Here is a 22,219-nt window from a genome sequence, read left to right on the forward strand (position 1 = left end):
GATGGCCAAGTGAATTGGCCCGCAGTGCAAAGCCACCGAATACGAAGATCTGTCCGGGGAGAAAAGTCTCACCCTGGACTGCATCGCTATCGACGATAGTAGGAGCCATCAAGCCTGATGGCGACGACACAGAGGAACTCTCAATGAAAGCACCAATGTCGGTGTCAAAACCGGTGGATCTCGGGTAGGGGGTCCCGAACTGTGCGTCTAAGGCGGATGGTAATAGGAGGCAGGGGACACAATGTTTTACCTAGGTTTGGGCCCTCTTGATGAAGGTAAAACCCTACGTCCTGCTTGATTAATATTGATGATATGGGTAGTACAAGAGTAGATCTACCACGAGATCAGAGAGGCTAAACCCTAGAAGCTAGCCTATGGTATGATTGTATGTTGTAGTTGTTGTGTCCTACGGACTAAAACCCTCCGGTTTATATAGACACCGGAGAGGGTTAGGGTTACACAAGGTCGGTTACAAAGGAGGAGATACACATATCTGTATTGCCTAGTTTGCCTTCCACGCCAAGTAGAGTCCCATCCGGACACGAGACGAAGTCTTCAATCTTGTATCTTCATAGTCTAACAGTCCGGCCAATGGATACAGTCCGGCTGTCCGGAGACCCCCCAATCCAGGACTCCCACACCCACAAACCTATGTGTTCTTAATTTTCGGTCGAGTAGCCTGCGAAAATCATTGAAATCTTCAGATATAATGATGGAAAACACAGATGAGTTGGCTAGCTAGGTCGTGACGAGCTCTTGTAAACTAAATCCTATATGGGTATGTTTCTTTGATTTTTTTTCAAAAGCAACTTTGATGCTAGATGAGGCAACTTTAGTGCTAAAAAGAAGCAACTTCACTCCTAAAAATAACTAATTAGCAACAATAAGCAACTAGCTAATAATACTTACCAACTTCGAAACAGAGGTAGATAATATCACATCACCTTCATAAGCAACTTTCCTTCGACAAGAGGAAACTTTGCTTAAAGTAGGCAACTTCGGTACACTTTATGTCCTAGTTAATTATGTCTAACATTCTCCTAACTTCATTGCTGGTACTTGTAAGTTGCATATTGTTCATGCTCGTATGTCGTCGTTGTTTCTAAATTGCGTATAATACTATAATGTCGTCTACCGATGATGTTCTTGTGTCTGCTATCGCTAGTTATGGTAGACAACATGATGTCACATCTTGGCCACTTCAGAGTGTTTTGCAGGTAACTTAGAAAAACAATGATAAAAAACTTCATAATATTGTAGACAACTATTTTTGCAAAGTTAGGCAACTGAGAAGCAATTGTAGGCAACTAATTACCAATAGGAGGCAACTAGGCATCAATATAGGTAACTTATAGCATTTATAGGCAATTGAACATCAACAGTAGGCAACTAAGCATCAACAACAACCATGATAGGCAAGTTGGGATAATGTTAGCAAAACTCATAGATACACATAGTGCAATGAAGTTGCTTTGTATGTAGCACTAAAGATGCCTTATGTTTTGTATGATTTTTTCTTTTTTTACACAAACCAACCTAATAGTCAATCCAACTAGGCTAAAAAGAAAAAGTTGCTTCCCTATAGCACTAGACTTGCCTCAATTGCATACAAAGTTGCCTCGAAAAAAAGTTTGACGAAACCTACTCATATGGGATCTAATTTGGAAAACTCATCGTCAGAAACCTGACAGTGAAAATGGAACTGGATTTTGATGCTTGAATCAAAAGTTATGGGTTTTACAACTTTTGAAAACTCCAAATAGATGCACGTGGGGACATGATGTAGGCTGATTCAATTGGCAGCCATGTGCGCTACCGGATGTGGCGAAATAATTTCCTATTCTAGCGTAGACAACTATTCACAAGGACATGCACTTACTATATACGGCAGTGCGCTTCAAACAACAAACGAGCGCAGCGGCGCTCCCTAGCCACATCCAATATATATATAGTATGAAACTACATTTCATAATGAATCTAACAATATTGATTTGACATTGAGAATGTTGATAATTTTTCTACAAGTTTGGTTAACGTAGAGATATTTTACCTTCGGACAAAACTTATATGCAGACTAAAAATGACCGGATGGAGTATAACTTAAAAACAGTAGATCTAAATATATACACAAAAGTTACCACGCTAATTCAGATCTTCAGACCAATTCGTTCCTAGGTACAGCAACTCTTGCGTCGCTATGACCTCGTCGTAAGATGAGGCCAACAAATCTAGGAAAGAGTCGGGCGTGGACGGCGGACCGAAAATGTGAGCAACGCAAGGATCATCAAATTCAACCATGCCGTTCCCGCTAGACTCCGGCCAGAGTATTGTGTCATGCACGTCCACTGGCCACGTAGCGCTGCTCCCAGCTGCAAAACTACTGGCGGTCGGACTTGTTCCAAATGACGACGGCGACGACATCACCTCCCCGGTGGATTCACGGGTCGTGGACTGCGGCTCGATGAGCCCCATGAGCTCGGCGTACAGCTGCTCCGATTCGCGCGTGAGCTCTCCGCCGTCGTCGGCCGTGGCGAGGGCCGCGTCGAGATTCACCAGGGAGGGAGGAGGAGGGGGGAGGGACGATTGGTCGGCCCCGTGAGGGCTGTCGGCGGCCGCGATGGCGTCGCCGCCTGTAGGAGGAGTTGATGGCGCCGCGGTCAGCGAGTAGTACCTCTTCTTGAGCTTGGTGTTCCAGTGGTTCTTGACGTCGTTGTCTGTTCGGCCGGGCAGCTTGGCCGCGATCACCGACCACCTGGGTCAGTACAAACCAAACCATGCACAGAGGTTCATTAATTCAGCTGTCAAACGTATGTTGAACAAAGAGCTATAGCTAGTCATGTATCCACTCCATATATACCTGCTTCCGATGTCGCCATAGAGGGACAATATGAGGCTGTCCTCCTCCTCGGTGAAGCTGCCGTGCCGGAGCGCGGGGCGGAGGTAGTTGAGCCACCGGAGCCGGCAGCTCTTGCCACAGCGGTTAAGCCCTGATGATGCATATGCAAATTAGAAACAGAACTAGCTATAGAGAAGGACAAACACTCTGACGTGTGCCACACGCGAACTGGAGTCCTGGCTAGGTGAGTAAATTAATTACGGAAAATTAGTTAAGCAGCGATGATAAGCTTGCGTAAACTAACTACGTAAACTGTGTCAATTGTCAACCAACCAGCCTTGCTAGACAGAGACGTCGCAACTCACACATGCATTCCACTGCTAGCCGACGAACCTAGCTCACACGAGTTTCTTTTGACCACTGTTTTTTTGTTACCACCATCCTCCCTCAAGGCACGTACGTACGTAGTAGGTCAAGGCAAAAATAAACCTAAGTACGTACGGCCGGCGAAAGATTTCCTAGCTCCGGCCCGCGTGTTCTTCCTTTCGTCTCGGATGAAGTATATACGCCGGCGGCCAGCCGTAGCACGTAACACGTATACGGTACCTGCTTTCTGTGGCAGCGTGATCCAGTTGCCGGCATTGGCGAACCTCTGGACGAAGTTCCTGAGGACGGCGTCCTCGTCCCGCGACCACGGCCCTCGCTTCACGCTCGCCTTGTCGCAGCAGGGAGACCTCCCCATTGATCAGTCAGGCCGCCGGATGAGGCAGAATGCAGGTGTGGGAAGAAGCGGGATTGCTGACATTCCCGTCGTCTGATCCTCCCGACGGTTAGGAAGGGGTTATATAGCTAGAGGAGCAACGGCCCTGCTGCACTGAGCAAGTTGACCCAGCACATATAGTCTCATCCAGAAGAGTTCAACCACTACCGGTCAGATTAACTCATAAGTACTAGCTTTCTTTTTTTAGGATTAACTCATAAGGCGTTGTTCCGTGCCACAACTTGCATATATACATAACCGTTCCTTACAAAAACAAAATACCAAGATAACCGTGGGTTTAAATTTTGTATGATGCCTGCAACATTATGTATGGAAGTTCAATAAGCGACAGTTCTTGTCTAGATGCTCAAAACAGGCTCAACATATATGCTTGGTTGGACGACAATGTCCATACTCCATGGGCACTTGCATTGGCCATATACCTAGAAAACCCATTTCCATCAAAAATATATGTATATACTTAGAAAACCTAGCTTGATGATAACTTGGCAACTACCAGACGATAATCTATTTCATTTTAGCCGATTTTGACTTACTTCATTAGTTCCGCTTCAAAAGATTGTCTATGGATCGTACTTAGATGTAACTGATGTTGCTGGTTTCCCACGACCGCCAACCTAGGCACTAATCGCACTACATCAATTGCGAACAAAGTGGTGAGGCCAACCTAAACCGCTTTTATGCTGCGGCACATCCTAGAAGGAGTGATCATCTTGATTGAGAGCGTCCATGAGTTATATACCAAGAAACTTGATGGAGTTATATTAAAGGTGCATTTTTTAATACCTATAACAAGGGGACTCCTCTTAAACAGGTCATGAGCATGAAAGGTTTTGCGCCCAAATGGTATCATTCAAACATAATGGCAACGTTGGTGTTAACATTAATAATGATATTAGTCACTAGCTATTCCATGCAATGAAGGGATATTTTCCGGTGATCCTTTATCGCCAATCCTTTTCGACATCATTGCTGATATGGTGATAGTGCTTACAGTGAGAGCCAAAGAGGATGGTCAGGTCGGTGATCTTATACCACATTTGATGGATTATGGTGTATCTGTATTACAATATACGAACGACAGTATTGTTTTTATGGAGCATAACATGTAAAGGGCAATTGATATGAAGCTAATTATCTTCTGCTTTAGTAACCCAAAGAAAACAAGACCCTTACAAATAACTTTTTGGTTGTGAGACTGGCTCACTTTTTTTTTGCTACCTTGGCATTTCAACGAAGAATAGAAAGGCACTTAGTCCCATTTTGAGAAAAAGCTTGGAAGGGCAAGTTACTACCCTATGGGATCCTCTTGTTCTCATCAAAGTTGAACTAATGTTACTGTTTTTCAATAGTTAGTAGTTGAAATGAACTTAAGTTATTCTTTGTCATCAATTCTCAATGAGATAATGAAGATGCTTCTATTTGTTGCGTATGTTTTATTAATAGTTATGGTCCAGCAATGATTCTTATATATTTTTACGTATTAAAAGTTTATAATTAATTTGTGCACTATCTCTCTCTTTATTTCCTCCCGCTCACCTTGTATATACTTTAAAAAATCCTTGCTCTCCCCATCAGAGTTTGATAAGAAACATATCACTATCTTTTACTATCCTCACTTGTCGCACTAGTGATGCAATAGCAAGTTGAGGTTTTAGCACACAAATAAGTTAGGACTTTATTCATTCAATAGTTGCTTAGGTATTTTTGTCTTTTGAAACCACTAAAGAGTGGTACGACATAGCAGTAAACTAAAATATCACAACAGCAAGTTAGCAACGCGGTAAAAATCAATCTCCATGTTTGCAAAAAAATGAAGAAAAAAATCAACTCGGTGCTAATAGCATATAACACCTTAGGTCTTTTAATTTTGTGTCAAGTTTAGCAACCTGAAGTAGCGAGCACGGTGAATTTGCATAAATGATGGACAACGGGGGGAAAACACAATGGTTTTTTTCTTGGTTAAAACTGATGCTCCGCATATGGCAAAATATCTATCATGACATATCATACATGTAAGTAAGTCTTTGTGCAGTACCACTCACAACAGCTATCTGTTTGAAAAGAACAATTGAATTTAATAAGCCCGACTCAATTTTTCAATCACTTCCTTTAACTGACTAGCTCTGAAATCGTAAATGTCAACATATGACTTGGTTACAAACAAGACTGGGGACAAACATCAGACAACCCTCTGATGTTATGCATGCACCACACTGCCTTTGCTGATGCAACACAAGCATGAGGTGAAAGCATAACACCTACAAGGATTTTATGGTGTTTCCCCTAGACATCGTATGGAACTGAACCATATGTAGTGCAAGAGCAAGATGATTATAATAATGAAACAGTTTTATACATATCATGACATCAACTGGCGGAGCTATGTGTATGGCTGGGGGGGGCTGTGCCCCCCCCCCCCCCCCAAGCCTTGTAGCTTTTGTGAAGATTTTTTTTGGGGGGGATGGCATAGATTGAGAAAAATAGGGACTTTTACCCCTTCATAAAGCCATATTTTGCCATTGCCCCCCCCCCAATAATCCTGTGCTAGCTCCGCCACTGATGACATCCATGATTTATCTAGCTGATAAATCATCAAATTGATATTGCAGGATTAGCACGACAAGAGAGGACAATAAAAGATGGTAATCTTGGAGGAAAGAGAGATGCATATTGTGCTACTCATGTATTTTTTTATAAATAGATTACAATCTATATTAGTATGATGGATAAGAGAGAGAGAGAGATGTTGTTTCTTTTATTTACATGGGGAGAGATGTGAGGAAAGAGTGACAACTTTAAGGTTTCGAAGGCGAATTGGGATTATATAATGCCCGGGCTCATCGCAACCGATGTCATAAAAATATCATTTGTGATATGATATCTCACATCGCAAACGGCATGGGCCATATGCTACACATCACAAAAGAATTTGTTCATCTAGCACTTCACACACGGGCTGACTTGGGCCACCGTGTGTAATAGTCATGCCGCATGTTTAGGGCTCAATCATTGCAATGAGGGGTGTTAATAGGTGTGTCATGTAGTGCCCCTTCTTCCCAAAACCGTAAGGCACACTTGTCTTTTTACAGTCTTCGATGCACGACTATGTAAAACACACTTGATTTTCAAGGTCTTTGACGCTGGACTTTGACTACTACTTATACCAAAATAGATGGGTTTTACATATATTAGTGTTATCTTGTATTTATATTGCACAATACTTTTATGCCATTTTATAAGTAATTTTATAGACATATTATAAGTGAAAATCAATATCTAAATTGCCTTAATTGTTGGGAAGGAGGGAGTACCGATTCCGGTTTATGGGACAAAGAGTGTGTCAATATGGATTTGATCCCAAATGAACAAGGAGTACAATCACCTTCATAAAAAGCATCTCCTCCATCTCCCTTTCCATGTGTCCGGGCGGACAACCCGGACACTGTCCAACCAAAAAGTACACCCCCAACAGCCTCCTAATGCCTCCTCATCTGTCCGGGATATCCGGTCCGCCCCAAACCCAGCCCATGCGTAGGGTGGAAATGGGGTCGTACGGACATGTTTGTCATGTTGGACGCGGGAGTCCGGCCCCACCCCAATTCCTCCCAAATAACACCCACTCCCTCTCCCCAACCTTCTCTTTCCTCCCAAATAACACCCACTCCCTCTCCCCAACCTACTCTTTCCCTCCTCTTCGAGTTATGTTCGTGTCCTTGTCACACCATCCTCGTTCTGCCCCCAGTCGGAGCTCCACCTCCGTACACCGACATTGTCCCTAGTCCGACCCTGACGTGGAGCACCGCCCCTAGACACCACCATTGCCCCAAATACCACCCCGTTACATCCTAGTATGCCCAAAATACACCTCGCCTGCCACACGTTCAACTAAATGTCTAAATTATTTTTTTGACATTCGATTCGTCTGATCATGAGTTTGTTTAACCAAGTGATGTTGAGTTTATTTAAAAGGATTTCTTCGATCAGTCAGTGACGACGATGATGACTTGATGACGATGATGAGCATCCTCAAAGCAATGAGAAGGAAGATGAGCATGTTCTCAACTTCAGGGATTCGACGCCGGTAGGATAACTATTACTCTAAATTGGATAAAGGGTCGTAGGATATCTGCAATGACTACTTCAAAGCCAACTGGGTATATCATGAGGGCTTCTTTCGGCGTCGCTACCAGATGTGCAAGCATTTGTGTTGTGTATAATGGAAGGTGAAAAGGGATATGATCCTTACATCACATTGAGAAAAGACTGCACCGGAGCACTATCGTTCTCTCCTCTCTGGAAATGCATTGATGTTGTAAGGATGCTTGCATATGGCACAGTCGCAAATATCATTAATGAGTATGTCAAGACCATTGACACAATGGTGAGATTTGTCGCGGTCATGGTGAATGTGTTTGGACTGGAGTACTTGAGAGAACCAAATGTCAAGAACACACGAAAGCTTTTGACATTTAGAGCAGCAAGAAGCTTTTCCTGTATGATTGGTTTATTTAGTCCATTGTTGCATGTTTGCGATGGAATAACTGCCCGGTAGGCTTGGCAGGGTAATACCAAGGTCACACCAAAGAATCCAATCATAAGTTAGTTCTCTAGCATGTGTAGATGTTGTAGCTGACATAAACATACCATTCATTTCCTTGTCCTTTTTGAGAAAAGGACTGACACATAATCTGTTAGTTTTCGATAGATAAGAGAATCTATGGGGTAGAATTGTCGTGATTAGTACTTCCTCCGTCCGAAAATACTTGTCATCAAAATGAATAAAAAAGGATGTATGTAGAACTAAAATACATCTAGATACATCTCTTTTTATCCATACATCATTTTTTATCCATTTTAATGACAAGTATTTCGGGATGGAGGGTTACTATTTTCTGTCAAAATCCGCATGACCAAAGCACGTACCGGGTCAAAGCTCTAAAACCTGGTATGTACGGTGCACCTTGTACCTTTGTACTACTAGCAGTCTTGTACTATTAGCAGTTCTTTAGCTTATGCCCGTCGACCTTAGGATACTAGTTATCAGGACACTATGGGAAAAATGTATTATCCAAGATCAGGATGGCTCAAAATAGGTTGTCCTGTACATGGCTCAAGAAGATAAGCATCTCAACATACTTGAAACAGGAGCGACGCTCCAAGGCCCAGAGAGAGGGGGCAGTCTCAACGTACATGTCTGCCTTTTCCGGAAATGGTTTGATGTGTTCGGTACCATAGTGTCTGGTGGTTTCTTAAGACGGCACGGCTCCGCTCTTGTTTAGTAGTCATGGTTGTATCTTGTTAGATGTGGCTATCCTATTTTCATGCTTGGTGTTGGGTTAGTATCACCCGTTCCACTGGCTTGGATGATGTTCTGATTTTCAATTGTCTGTCTTTATGAGGATTTCCTCACCACTTTGTGTCGAAGCGGATGTTTTTTTTTCAAAAAGGGGGTTTACCTCAGTCTCTGCATCAAAAAAATGCATACGGCTCATATTATTAAAAGGATAATTCAGTAACAAAGTCTCCAAGTAATGTGGTGCGAAAATAAACAAAAGCTCAAAAGAGCTAAAAACCAAAGACACAACCGGCTGGCAAATACAATAGGAGCACTACATGCCTATCCTATTACATGACCGCCATCTAAACCGGTTGAAAATATCCGGAGCTACCATCTCCTATTGGGTAGACGCAGTAACCAAACGCTCCCTGGCCTCCGTCGGAGTGAGTAGCGACCACATACAGATGAACGTCGTGGCCCTGAAGATAACCTGCAAAAAGTGAATGTTTGTTGATCTGTTAAAGACTATATCATTTCTGCAGTTCCATACTGCCCAAAATAAAGCACAAACGCCAACACGAATATGTCTTGCAGTATCGGAATCGACCCCATCAAGCCATGTTCTAAATAACATGTTGATAGAGGTGGGCTGATTAATATTAAACGCAACATGAATCGACCGCCACAGAATCTTAGCCAACGGACAATCGAGAAAGAGGTGTTTGATGTTTTCGTTACGATCGCAAAAGCTACACCTAGAAGAGCCCACCCAGTTGCGTTTTTCCAGGTTATCCTTAGTCAAAATGACTTGTTTATGCATGTATGGGTTATATATATTAAGTTGGGTGAAAGTCTGTTTCGAAAATAAAATGACACCAAGTTAGTTGAATGATCGTGACACAAATGTAGCATCACACATACATCCTCGTTGCACAATTGCAGAGTTGCATAATTTATAGCAGCACAGATTGTGTCGTTCTTAATTACGTCGTATTATAGTTGATTAAAATATACAAAACTACATAATCTAAATTATCACAAAACCATTGTCTTAAGGAAGAGCTTCAAATAACCCACTTTCCTCACAAAAATAATAATTACCTATTCATGTATAATGTTGTAAACTGTGCACTTTCGTCCATTCCAATAAGTCTGTCAGGATTATCCCACTATGTTGAGCATAACACTATACCTAGCTAGGTTGTTACTCCATTTATCCTTTTGACTCTGCATATTAGCCTTGCTCCAAGTCAAACTTTATAAAGTGATCGAGTTTATAGAAAACAGTACAGACATTTACAATAACAAATATATATAGGCACACACACACACAATACAATGATTGATCTAATAGTATTCATTTGGTATTGTAGAAGCTAATAAAAATTAAAATTTGTTAGAGTTTATAAAGTTTGACTGAAGACAAAGTTAATATGTTGAGTAAATAAAAACAGAAAGAGTATGTGAAAAGATGTCTCGTGATCTCTTTGCACATATGACTGATAGAGGAAATCAAGATGCTACTGAAGTTCCATCAAAACTTGTATTACTCATATTAGTCATAACCAAAACGTTATTAGTCATCCATTCGCAAAAAAAAAACATTATTAGTCATGTCCTAGCAAATTATGCTAGACATAATGGTCGTATAGCTGTTTGATTAAGCTCTAGTCCTGAAGATGTTGAGGGCAGATGCACCATTGATTGTAATCCTTGTGGTTGAGTAATGCAAGTTATTTTCTGCAAAAAAAGAGGGAGTACACGAGTTTCAATAAAATTTGAAGGTTAGCTTCCCATATATAACACATCAACCGTCTTAATCACATCCAATGGATAAAAAAACCATGGAAGTTAATAATCATATCACAACTAGCTAAATATTCTCCCTGGAAAAAATAGTAGTGTTGAGCTAATTGCATGGCTTTGAATTCGACACATATTGGTTCTAGCTAATATCATATTGTACTGCAAGCACTGATTCATTCAGACAATGCTTAAGTTGAGAGAGAGAGAGAGACTATATATTTCAACACAAAGTTGGTTAAGCAAAGGGAATCGCTATCGCCACTGCCAACGAGCGAACACAGGGCTCACACCTGGCTAGAAACTCATGAGGTCATGTGTTCCTTTGCAACTAGTGTCTAAGTGAATTGGGGAGCGCTTGCTCCCTTTTCAGAAAAAAAATACTTTTCACTCTTTCAACAATTCCAAAAAAGCGCATTAGATGACTCGTTATTATGTTCAAGTTCCAAATTTCTTGAAAAAAATCACCTTATTATGTTGTTGTGAAAAAAACTCAAGGTCCTTTTCTTAAAAAAAGGCCTAAAATAATTTATTTTCTAGCTCCGATTCTAGGTTTTTTTTTGCATACAGACTACAAATCAACAATTCTACGCACTGCTATCTACATGCCAGGTTTGTTTTGAACTTTCTATTTTTTATAGTCTCATCCTTTGAATGTTACTTTCTTTTTTGAAAAATCCAGCAAAATTGTTGGCTTGATTCAGATTTAGCAGAAAGCAACGGAAGAACGACATGGTGAAGATCCGAAGATCAAAGAAAAAGAAAAACATCAGCCTAAAAGCTGCACAACGACCCTACACTCACAAGGCGGAACGCCATCCACCCACAAGAATACAACGCAACTCCAACTCCGACGGAGAGCTACGAAGAAACTAGGCAAGGTTGGCTTTGAATCTTACTTCATTCTAAGAAATAGAGAGTGTGTGATCCCGGGTGCACAAAAACAACATGGTCTACGTTAGCACTTAGCAAGCACTTCACCAGACTTGAGGTTTGTGTGGACTTGTATTAACAATTGAAGAAGTATGGTCCTTGCAAAAAAAAACTGAACAAGTATGGTTATTCAGCATTATGGATCACCATTGAGTTTCATACAAAGCCACTTGCATTTCATTAATGAGCAAGAAGAGAATATATATAAATGTAGTTCTTTATAGATGTAGAATTGTTTACTTAAGCATCTTTGGCTATGAGATAAGGTCATTATGTCTTGTTGTTTACCTTCTATTTGCTACTCCCTCCGTTTATAAATGTAAGATGTTCTAACTTTTTTTCAGAATCAGATGTATATACTGTTATTTTTCACTCATTTTAGTCTGTATGTAGTCCATATTGAAATATCCAAAACATCTCATATTTATAAACAAAGGGATTACTTGTTAATATGTGTTCTCGCATTTACTCGGGTGAACATTAAGGTAGCATGCACAGGCACAGAGGAGAGTTTATAAAAAAAAACTTGCTGTACTATGTTTGGTTTGATGGTTTCGGTAACTTGATAATGTGGTTCACAAATGGGTCAAAGCTCACAAAGTTCGTAAAAAGTAGGACATTATCTCCCTATTATCTATGTGTGCTATGGTTGAGGAGAGTTTATAAAAAAAAACTTGCTGTACTATGTTTGGTTTGATGGTTTCGGTAACTTGATAATGTGGTTCACAAATGGGTCAAAGCTCACAAAGTTCGTAAAAAGTAGGATATTATCTCCCTATTATCTATATGTGCTATGGTTGAGCCAAAGATCACCCAGGACCAAGAGGCGCATGCCTGTACAGGTCATTACAAAACTGTTATACAGTTTACAGTGGGAGTATGTAACTGTGATAAAGGTCATTGCAGAACTGTTTTTCTTTTTTTGAGCTGCATTGCAGAACTGCTATACTCAGTCACTCACTATCAAAAATTAGAATATGTGTAGAGGGCTATCACTCAGTGGAAGTTAAGTAACATATATCAAGTAAAATATGGTTGCTAAGAAGCACGGAAGAATAAGTGACAAAGATTCCCGAATGTTAACATAGACTGAACTGTTTGGTGAACTAAGATAAGGAAGACAAATAGATGGTCATTTTCATGTGCGTCAGTGTGAATGTTTAACGACTTGGTCAGGTGATTAATTGCCTACAAAATATTCTGTAACCAACCAAAGGATATTGCTTTTTTATAATGCCTAGAATCTAAGTGCATGTACCACAGCTTCACTCATCCCTCCACGCCATCCAAAGATGCTATATGTTGCAATGGTTTATTTCTTTGGTATTCTATGAGTGATTCAAATTTAACTTAGAACATGGGAGTACGGAATGAGCTTCGTTGGATTGGAGAAAAATGGCCTCTTTTCCAAGTATACAAAATAGGGATACGTTGATATAAAAGAAGGGGAGAAAATGTTGCCGCCCATGATCGAGAAAAATAGGGATACGTTGATAAAAAAAGAGCCAAAAATTGTTGCTGCCCAGGATCGAACTGGAGACCTTCAGTGTGTAAGACTGACGTGATAACCACTACACCACAGCAACTGTTGTTGACAAATAACCGATTTATATTAAAAGTTAACATATTTGTTGTCCTTTTTCCAGAAAGTGTAGTGCAAAGACCACTACACCACAGTTAACACACTTTGTTCCCTTCGGCTTAAGAGGGGCATCTTCAACATTTATACATAATAATACTAGTTTTTTGTTTGAACTTCGATAATAATACTAGTTGTTAGTAGTAAATTAGTCACATAAGACACATAATGATATGGCAAGAAAATAAATAAAGAGAGAAAGAGTAGAGAAGCTAATAATCCTGGCCGAAGTCTCAAGATGCAAAAGAAGAGCAAACTTATAGCTTCCCTCACCTCCTACCGAACAATTTAGACACGTTTCATTAGAGTTGTACTCCCTCCATTTCAAATTACTTGTCTTGGATTTGTCTAGATACGGATGTATTTAGACTCATTTTAGTGCTAGATACCTCCGTATCTAGACAAATCTAAGACAAGCAATTCGGAACGGGGGGAGTATATGATAGGTTGTTGGTTAATTATATGAATAGTTGTATACTTACAGAATAACACAAACTACTAACGATGCTCTGAGCCTTCAGACGGATTTCTCGGGCACCCTTGTTGGATTACTAGGTGGATTGCATGGGAATGATTCCTTCATTGGCTGCCTTACACATACATGCCCTGGAAGACTTGAACTCCTTCCACCATGGACATGGTTGAATCTTTCTGACGGTCGTTCGAATTTGTTTCAAAACTAGCGTGAACTACTCGAGTGCAGAAGGCCGAATCACAAACTCACAGCAGATACAAACAGTGACTATGTGCATCTCCACAATAACGGCATCCAGATCTTACAGCTTCGAGCCTGAGATCCAAAGACATCTCTGAACAAAATAAAGGCCATGTCGAATTGTAGCTTACAACTATGAGCTATAGTACAAGGATTGTACATCCAGGAGGCAAGAAAACTAGTATAGGTATTACAAAAAACTTCCCTATAATCGGTGCGACAATCATCTTGTCCACAACCCAGGTTTCATCTGGATTGACTGGCACTAGGTCACTCGCTGTCTGTAAGGTGTATCCATGCATCGGGTATAGAAGAACAACGAGAATTGAAACTGAGCATTCCATAGAGTCAGGTGGGCTGTCTGCAAACAGAAAAGAAAAAAAACAATTTAGGCCTTACAATAAAGCAGATAATACAATCAACATTGGCACAGAAATAACAAACTAAAATCAATATAATAGCCAGCAAATATAGATCCCAGAAATATAGTGATGCCAGAAAACAACTTCTGGGGCATTTTCAATATGCTCACTGTGAATTGTGATCCACCTTCCTGGAAAAGTCTCTGCTTAATACGGATTTGGCTTATCTCTTTGGTAGATCTAGAAATAAAATGAGCTCATATATTCCCAACGATGCTATCCTGCAACTCAATCAGTGCACAGATGAGCTTGGTAACTTACAACTTATGAGATGTTCCAACTTCTGAATTTGCAAATTCCACGACGTCCTTGGTCAAATGAGGTGCGAATAGATTCCACCATATAGGATACAGAGGGAGATTCCAATAGCTCAATTTCCCGTTCCTGTTATTATGGAATGGTATAAATGCACGGAAGAAAGAAAATGCAACTATGCAAGTAACACAGAAAAAAAGAACAACCGTGCTTACCAGTTCAGCGAGTCGGTCTTCAAAGTTACTCTGGGAACTACTGGCTGGCATAAATACTTTCCTATATGCTTTCCTTAGGCTCCGTACCTTTGATGTTATGAAGAATCCATAACAATCTTATGAGAGAAAGATAATTTACTTGAGTGCAAACATTTAGCTAGTAGTGTTTAGGAACTAAAATCAAACCCTCCAGGAGTCCTTAAGAAAATGGTGCAGAAAGTAACGACAGTTCATGCTTATGGTGGTAGTTTAAAAAATAAATCCTACACCCTTTGTTTATGAATGCTTGGCACTTTTGACTAAGATTTCTGTGTAGAGAAATACATGATAGTCTCCGCTTCCTAATGCATGTATGGCCTAATGACCTATACAACTCTACTCATGGCCCTCTGCTTGCATTGCCTCATTGCTCCTATTTAGGAATATTATTGTGGAAGGACATTCTAACCATGTATACCTAAATTGTGATTGCTTAGTATGTGTGACCTTGTAAATATGCTAAGTATTCAAGAACAGACGTACTAGTAATGATGATTTTCACATCATAATTCTTCGTGACTACTAGCAAAATCTATGACTAGTTTTAATGGGTGAAATTATCAGATGATGCATATGTCACAAAAAATATCCTCCCAGTAACGCATTGAAATAGTTTACTGTGAATTCGCAATAAATGGCATCATATGTCTATACACTTACCCATATCAGTAAATGGGAGATGAGAAGTGACTAGTACTATTCTAGGTACTCTCTTTGATTCAAGTATCAAACGACGAAAGACAAGCACTGCAGGTGATATCAATAAGGGCTCTAAATTTTAGTAATATGAGCAAACCTCTTGGTCTGAGAAACCGTTGCGCCTGAGACCTTCAAGATTCAGACCACGAAGCTCTGCTCTATCACCTGCAACCATCGTGTATCTTGGAACATCTTGTGCAACCTGATTTAAAGAGAAATGAATGAATCCATAATCAACAGACAAAATATTCAAAGTTTAAACATTGTGAATTGCTTACAACTTAAAGGTGGTGGTAACAACAGTTCTAAGGCCGTTTAATTATTAGGGTTGCTCTCTACATAAAACAGAATAGGTGCATCAATTCCAATTAAGCAATGAGCTAATCAAATATCCAGAAATCCACAGAGCCCCACTTCCACCTCAGCGATTAGGCCCTGCTGGCAGATAGATGAGGTTGTATCACGCTAAATGACATTTGACATGAGTGCCTCCATGCAGAAATAATACTCCCTCCGTTCCCAAATATAAGTCTTTCTAGAGATTCCAACAAGTGACTACATACGGAATAAAATGAGTGAATCTACACTCTAAAATATGTCTACATACATCCATATGTTGTTGTCCATTTGAAATGTCTAAAAAGACTTATATTTAGGAACGGAGGGAGTACTTCATAATTTTGTATGATCATGCACCTGTGCCTAGAAAAGCAACATCAGGTAAAGTGTACCATGTACACTGATTCTCTGACTTTAGCTCGCATATCTCGTTTTGTATTTACTATTTGCATTATCTATTAGCACAATTTGGCCGTGGGTAATGGAGAGAGGACTGATCAACAACTAAACCACATGACCTCGATATGAACTCTTTCCATAAGAATTATTCCAATACAAGGGAACACCTAAAGCACATGAATATTTATACTTTGCAGACCAAACATACCACAGAGCCTCCGCCTAGAAATGAGAATGATCCAATGTGACAAAATTGATGGACAACGACAGCCCCAGCAGTATGAGTGCAGTCCTGAAACAATAAAATCTTAACGATGCAGAAATGGGCTCTCGACTAAGAAAATGTGGAGGTTATCACAGTAAAATGATTACTCACTTCAACAATAACATGGCCACCAAATAGAGTATTATTAGCAAAGATGTTATTGCTGCCAATCTTGCAGTCATGTGCTACATGGCAGGACCCCATTATGAGATTATTGTCACCAATAACCTATAAAAAAATGCTTGCTCGTAAAAAGGGAGAAATGAGCTCAGCAAATATATTTGAATCATAGGGAACCTGAATACCGTGCAGTCACAAGGTTTAGAAGATCGGTGAATAGAGCAGTACTCTCTGATCTCATTGTTGTTACCAATGCGTAGAAAGCATTCATCTCCTGGCTGAACAGGAGGAGAAGGGCGTTAATGTTCTGCACAAAGCATAAGATTTCAAGTAACCAAATGAAATGCTCGTCATTCTGAATGTAAGTGTTTGTGTGTCAGCAAAAAAATGATTGACAAACAATAAGCACAAAAGTAGTTGTCTTGAATAAGATTGCATGAACGGGAAACGCTAATCATACACTGCACTATGTGACATCATTACACCAAAGTCAAGTTACTGCTAACCTTATATTTGAGATCTTGGCACTTAACACCAACCACAGCATAGTTCCCAATTACATTATTTTCCCCAATAATTGTTCGTCCAGGTAGATCTGCACCAAGAATAGCACCACTGCCAGAAACTAAATTCCACAGTATGAATAGGGGTAAAAGTATGTTACTGATATAGTGATATGTCATATTTTCACATATCATCGAATTTGCAACATGGACTATCCTGGAACTTTGCAAATTTCAGACTTGAGTGCTGCTGGCTATGGCGTAACTGTTGACAAAAAACTAAGTGCTTCATATGGTGAGAACATTCCTTTTCTAAACTAATAAACCCTGATCAAGAACCTAAAAAGAGATGTGAAGTACATCTCTTTCTTTTGGAGAAAAACAGTACAGAGAGACGGCAGGTCTTGAGATTGGGTGTGGGCTGGTTCCACCACAAGAAACCTTTTGCAGATGTGATGTGAAGTATTTCTGAATCCCTACTGAAACAATATACAACCAGAGTACCAGTAGTCCAGTACCGACCTCCACCAGCACCTAGTGATGTTATTCAAGTCATGACCACAGCAACCTAAACTTACTTTTGCTTGTACTTTATCTTGGAACAAACTTACAGGTTCTTTCTCGCGTCTATTTCTAGTTTCATGCCAATTTGAATTTTCAAATCATACAATGCAAGCCTTTATGTATTACCAAAAGAGAGAAAAGCCGGAACAGAAAATAGGGAGAGATGTCATCATACGTGTGAACAACACATCCTTCTCCTAGCTCGGTGTGTCCCGTGACATGACTCCCTGTATGTAACTGACAAGCATCACCGATCCTCGCTGAAGCCCCCACGGTGCAAAATGGGCCTATTGTGACACCCTACAAAATAGTTCAGAGCACATAAAAAACACTGATTTTCTACCATACAACTCCAAACTAGAGAATGCATGCCAACAGCCTGAAGATCCCAGAGGGCAGCATATTTCCACAGAAACAGAAAGTAATTATGGAGCACTGAATTCAGAAGGCACAGGTAAACACGAGTGCCGCATGGGCCAGATCCAACAGCCCAGGCACGCCGGCTCCATGGGTGGGATGGTCGGAGAGTAATACTGAAGTAAGTAATGCGTGCACCACTACGAGTATCCAGAAACTCAGTCAGCCATCCCCGAAGCAAAAGCTGCGAGAGATGGGAGGGAGCGATCGGTGAGTGCGTGTGTGTGCCGTGTGCGTGTATGGAGCGCAGGCGGGAGTCTTCACCTGGCCGATGGCGGCGTCGGGGTGGACGACGGCGGCGGGGTGGATGAAGCTCGTGGACGCATCCCTCGCCGATCCCTCCGAGGCACCTGCGGGCCGCCGGGCATGGGAGGCAATCCCGCATGAGTGAGGGTGACGCTAATGGAGATTAGTTAGGATACGATGAGAAGAGGGGGAGAGCGCGCGTACTTGCTTGGAGATGGCGCGAGGCGATGAGGAGACGGGGGGAAAGGAGGCGGCCGGCGGCGCGAGAGGCGGCGGCGGCGGCCATGGAGGGGGAAAGGGGCAGGTGGACCGCTGTGAATGAGGTCAGCCAGGGTTACGGGTACCCGCTGCTCCGATGCTGCCTGTGTGCGTCTATCAGCGTCAGCATTCCAGCGGTACAGCCGCAGCCGCACGCCCGCTGCCAAGACACACGCGGCAGTCCCGCGGCCTGCTCTTCGGCGACAGCAGCCGATCTTTGCCGCAATTTACACATACCGTAGTCTCTTTTTCTTTTCTTTTTGAACTTATTACACATACCGTAGTTTGCTCAGGTTATGTACACGACCTTGGAGCTCCAGGATCATCTCGACCAAAACATATAGCTAAAGAATCGTACGATTTGACTGTGTACACGGTTCGCTTTTCTTTCCTCCGAAGAAAAGAAAAGGCGGCTGGCGGACGTCTTAGCCGTATGGGGTTTTGCCCTTCGTTCAACGCAATAATCTCATTTTTGGCGAGCGACCTTAGATGTCTACAAAACTGTATATCAGTAATGGAGCCGCATCGAGTTCGGGTGTGGAGGTGATTTGTCATTTTTTTCTTTAATGGCCGTTGTGGTGGTGCCAGAAGGCAGATGACGAATGTCGGGTAAAGCTCGGAGGATTGTTCATTCTTGTTTGTAATTTTACTTCTTGGCTGGTGTTCATTTGTGCAAAGACTATCTTTCGGCTTTCTTTTCAGTTTTCCCACGTTGATATGTGCGTGAGTTGTACCATGGTCCTTATGATATAAATGAGACACATATTACTATGAAAAAAACATAGCTAAAAGAGAAAAATTCACTCTAGGTCACTAAACTTGAGCCGGATGACACATTAGTACCACTATTTTAAAATACCCGAACTACGGTCCAAATACTTGCGCTAGGGGTTCACTTTGGTTCATGTATATGATTTTGTGTACGTATTTGCTGACTTGGCCGCCAGCTCGCTTTGACCGCCACCTGGTCGTGCCTTCGGTATACTAGTCCATCCAAGGGGTTTTTTTTTGCAAAAACGCCGTGACCATTAAACTGGAGAGAAGAATCAGCCACTGCACGTCCTTCCAGCAAGCCGCTGATCATGCCTGATCGTGTGCTAAATTGCACCTCTAGTCCACGGGCCAGGTCACGGCAATGGGGCTACTCACCATGCACCGCCTCCCCTGCCCCGTGCTCCGTTGTTTCCACACCAGGTACCCCTCCGCACTGTCCTTCCCCATGGCGAACGCGTCGGCGCGCTCCCCGCCGTCAGTTATCGGCTTGCCCTGCCGGTCCGTCACGTCGGCCGTCTTCATGATCGCCGACCGCACCATCGCCGGGCTCCATGAAGGGTGCGCTGACCTGACCAGCGCCGCGATGCCGCTCGCGTGCGGGCATGCTATCAACGCCCCCGACAGCACCGTGAAGTTGGACCGTCACTCGTCGCCGTCTAGCCCCGATGGGCTCACGCTGCCCGGCCACGCCGCGATGATGTTAACCCCGGGGGCGCCGGCGGTGAGCATCCAGGGCGCTTCGTTGGCCACGGAGCTCGGCTACGGCCCGTTGTTACCGGCGGCGCTCACGACGAAGACGCCGCGCACCGTGGCACGGAAGCTGCCGATGGCGATGCTGTCCTCGAAGTCAGCCTGACCTCGAAGAGCGGGATGGGGAAGCCGCCGAGGGAGAGCGACAACACGTCGACGCCGCCACGCACCGCGTCGTCCATCCCGGCGAGGATATCGGAGCTGAAGCATCCGTTGAACCAGCAGACCTTGTACGCGGCGACGTGTGCGCCGGAAGCCACGCCGCGCGCCTCCCCAGCCCCGGCGCCGAGAACACCGGCTCCGGCCACGGCGGCCCCCACGGTCGTCGACGCCATGTTAGTCCCGTGCCCGTGCGCGTCCCGCGGCGAAGCGTACTCCCGCGCGCGCTGCGGCGTCCGACGGGTCTGTCGGGTAGTTGGCGCGGTGGCCCTTGGAGTAGAACCGCACGCCGACGAGCTTCTAGTTGCAGTTCGTCGCGTTGAACCGCTCCCCGGTCTAGCACACGCCCGGCCACCGATCCGGCACCGGCGGCATCCCGCGGTCGTCGAAGCTTGGGCTCTCCGGCCACACGCCAGTGTCGAGCACCCCGCCGACCACACCGCGGCCATACCGCGCGCGTGCCCACGCCTCGGTCGGGCACACGTTAAGGCTGAGGAACCGGTACGAGTACGTGGTGTGCAGCTCGACCCGGCGGTCCTCGCGCACCGACGCGACGCCCTGCAGCGCCCGCAGAGCTGCCGCTTCGCCGACCGTGAGCCGCGCCGCAAAGCCGTCGAACACGGTGTGGTAAGAGTACAACAGCCTTGACGACGGCTTCCACTGGCGCTTTGCATCTTGCTCCACTGAGGAAGGCAAGGATTTAACGATGAAGGCGAGGTGCCAGTCGTGCTCGAAGATCCGCGTGGGTGCAGCTGGACAATGTAGGTCCGCAGAGCCTCCTCCTGATCCGCGGCGGTGCCATGAAGAAACACCAACGAGGAGGAGAGGAAGAGGAACACCGCGTGGGAGGCGAACAGGTGGAGGAAACCCATGGCTGCCTTGCTAAGCAATCGAGCAGTTGTTCGCTTTGGTTTGCGACGGTGAGGTGGGAGATGGAGAGGTGGGTGGGAGATCGAATTTCGCGGACGACGATGACGTGGCTGGGCGAGCGTGTCTGTCCTGAGAGACGACGCTTCCTCTGGCAGGCGGGAGGCGGGGCCGTGAGCAAGAGGCACAGCACATTAGGTGGAATGGAAGACGCCAAGGAGGAGGAGCGAGCAGCAGTGGAACGCAGTGATGGCTCGCTCTGCTTTGCCGGCCTAGGCGCGCACTGGAGGGAGTAATGGCAGGCAGGGCCGTCCGGGCTCCGGCCGCTAGTCACCCGATGGAGCTCTGACTGACGCTGGGTTCCTTAATGGCGCAGACACGGGTAGAGAGAGAGGAGGAAGACTGAGGGAGGAGGAGCGTATCTGCCTCGTGCGTGCCATTTATGATGCCCGCTGCCTTCTTGCTTCTGTTGCACTCCAGGCGGCGGAACAAGGAGGACCGGGGGCGGCGCCGAGTTGAGCAGGAGGCGCCGAGTTGGACCGGGGCTGGTTTAATGGTCATGCTGTTTTTGCAAAAAAACCCTGGATGAATTAGTATTCACCGAAGGCACGATCAGGTGGCGGTTAAAGCGAGCTGGCGGCCGCTAACTCGGCCAAGTCAGCAAATACGTACACAAAATCGTATACATGGACCAAAGTGAACCCCTAGCGTAAGTACTTAGACCGTATTTCGGGTATTTTGAAATAGTGGTTCAAATGTGTCACCCGGCTCAAGTTTAGTGACATAGAGTGAATTTTTCTCTAGCTAAAACCCCAAAACAGAACTTTTGGGTCTTTTTAACACAAGCAGTGGACCCACAGCAGACCAAAATATGCATACCAAAAGTGTAGAATGTAGAGGGGTGTTGAACTTGTCTCGTCTACTCACTTTGCTCACTGTA

At 43.6% G+C, this 22,219-nt stretch overlaps 2 protein-coding genes, 1 non-coding gene and 1 pseudogene across 4 annotated transcripts; all 4 read right to left on the reverse strand.

Moving 5' to 3' along the window:
- Positions 1–1,964: 1,964 nt before the first annotated feature.
- On the reverse strand, positions 1,965–3,607 carry LOC125548601 (transcription factor MYB58-like). Its single transcript, XM_048712167.2, has 3 exons — positions 3,443–3,607; positions 2,858–2,987; positions 1,965–2,752 (listed from the first exon to the last, which is right to left on the reverse strand). Exons 1-3 carry the CDS (start codon positions 3,576–3,578, stop codon positions 2,143–2,145), a joined length of 876 nt encoding a protein of 291 aa, XP_048568124.1. The 5' UTR covers positions 3,579–3,607; the 3' UTR covers positions 1,965–2,142.
- A 9,540-nt stretch (positions 3,608–13,147) lies between these two features.
- Positions 13,148–13,220, reverse strand: TRNAV-UAC (transfer RNA valine (anticodon UAC)). The gene has a single exon. It is a non-coding gene; the product is annotated as a tRNA-Val (tRNA).
- Positions 13,221–14,003: 783 nt separating this feature from the next.
- On the reverse strand, positions 14,004–18,877 carry LPXA (bacterial transferase hexapeptide repeat-containing protein). 2 transcript variants are annotated; one of them, XM_048708484.2, is made up of 11 exons: positions 18,676–18,874; positions 18,490–18,575; positions 17,984–18,108; positions 17,248–17,356; positions 16,927–17,019; positions 16,733–16,849; positions 16,565–16,648; positions 15,716–15,820; positions 14,881–14,967; positions 14,672–14,794; positions 14,004–14,349 (listed from the first exon to the last, which is right to left on the reverse strand). In XM_048708484.2, the coding sequence occupies exons 1-10, from the start codon at positions 18,755–18,757 to the stop codon at positions 14,675–14,677; spliced, it is 1,008 nt and encodes a 335-aa protein (XP_048564441.1). In that variant the 5' UTR covers positions 18,758–18,874; the 3' UTR covers positions 14,004–14,349; positions 14,672–14,674. The 2 variants fall into 2 exon arrangements, with proteins under 2 accessions (XP_048564441.1, XP_048564442.1); XM_048708485.2 differs by lacking the exons at positions 14,004–14,349; positions 14,672–14,794 and having other exon boundaries at positions 14,881–14,996; positions 18,676–18,877.
- Positions 18,878–19,583: 706 nt separating this feature from the next.
- On the reverse strand, positions 19,584–21,628 carry LOC147980301 (subtilisin-like protease SBT1.2 pseudogene; annotated as a pseudogene).
- Between the last annotated feature and the right edge of the window lie 591 nt (positions 21,629–22,219).

The sequence above is a fragment of the Triticum urartu genome, chromosome 3A, assembly GCF_056163025.1.
Source record: "Triticum urartu cultivar PI428250 chromosome 3A, HENAU_Tu73, whole genome shotgun sequence".
NCBI lineage: Eukaryota > Viridiplantae > Streptophyta > Magnoliopsida > Poales > Poaceae > Triticum > Triticum urartu.

Coding starts and splice junctions, on each gene's coding strand:
- LOC125548601 (XM_048712167.2), bottom strand. CDS start 3,578: ATGGGGAGGTCTCCCTGCTGCGACAAGGCGAGCGTGAAGCGAGGGCCG. Junction 2,988..3,442: donor CACGCTGCCACAGAAAGCAG/GTACCGTATACG, acceptor ATGCATCATCAG/GGCTTAACCGCTGTGGCAAG. Junction 2,753..2,857: donor TATGGCGACATCGGAAGCAG/GTATATATGGAG, acceptor GTACTGACCCAG/GTGGTCGGTGATCGCGGCCA.
- LPXA (XM_048708484.2), bottom strand. CDS start 18,757: ATGGCCGCCGCCGCCGCCTCTCGCGCCGCCGGCCGCCTCCTTTCCCCC. Junction 16,649..16,732: donor GTGGCCATGTTATTGTTGAA/GTGAGTAATCAT, acceptor TTATTGTTTCAG/GACTGCACTCATACTGCTGG. Junction 15,821..16,564: donor TTCTAGGCGGAGGCTCTGTG/GTATGTTTGGTC, acceptor TCTTTAAATCAG/GTTGCACAAGATGTTCCAAG.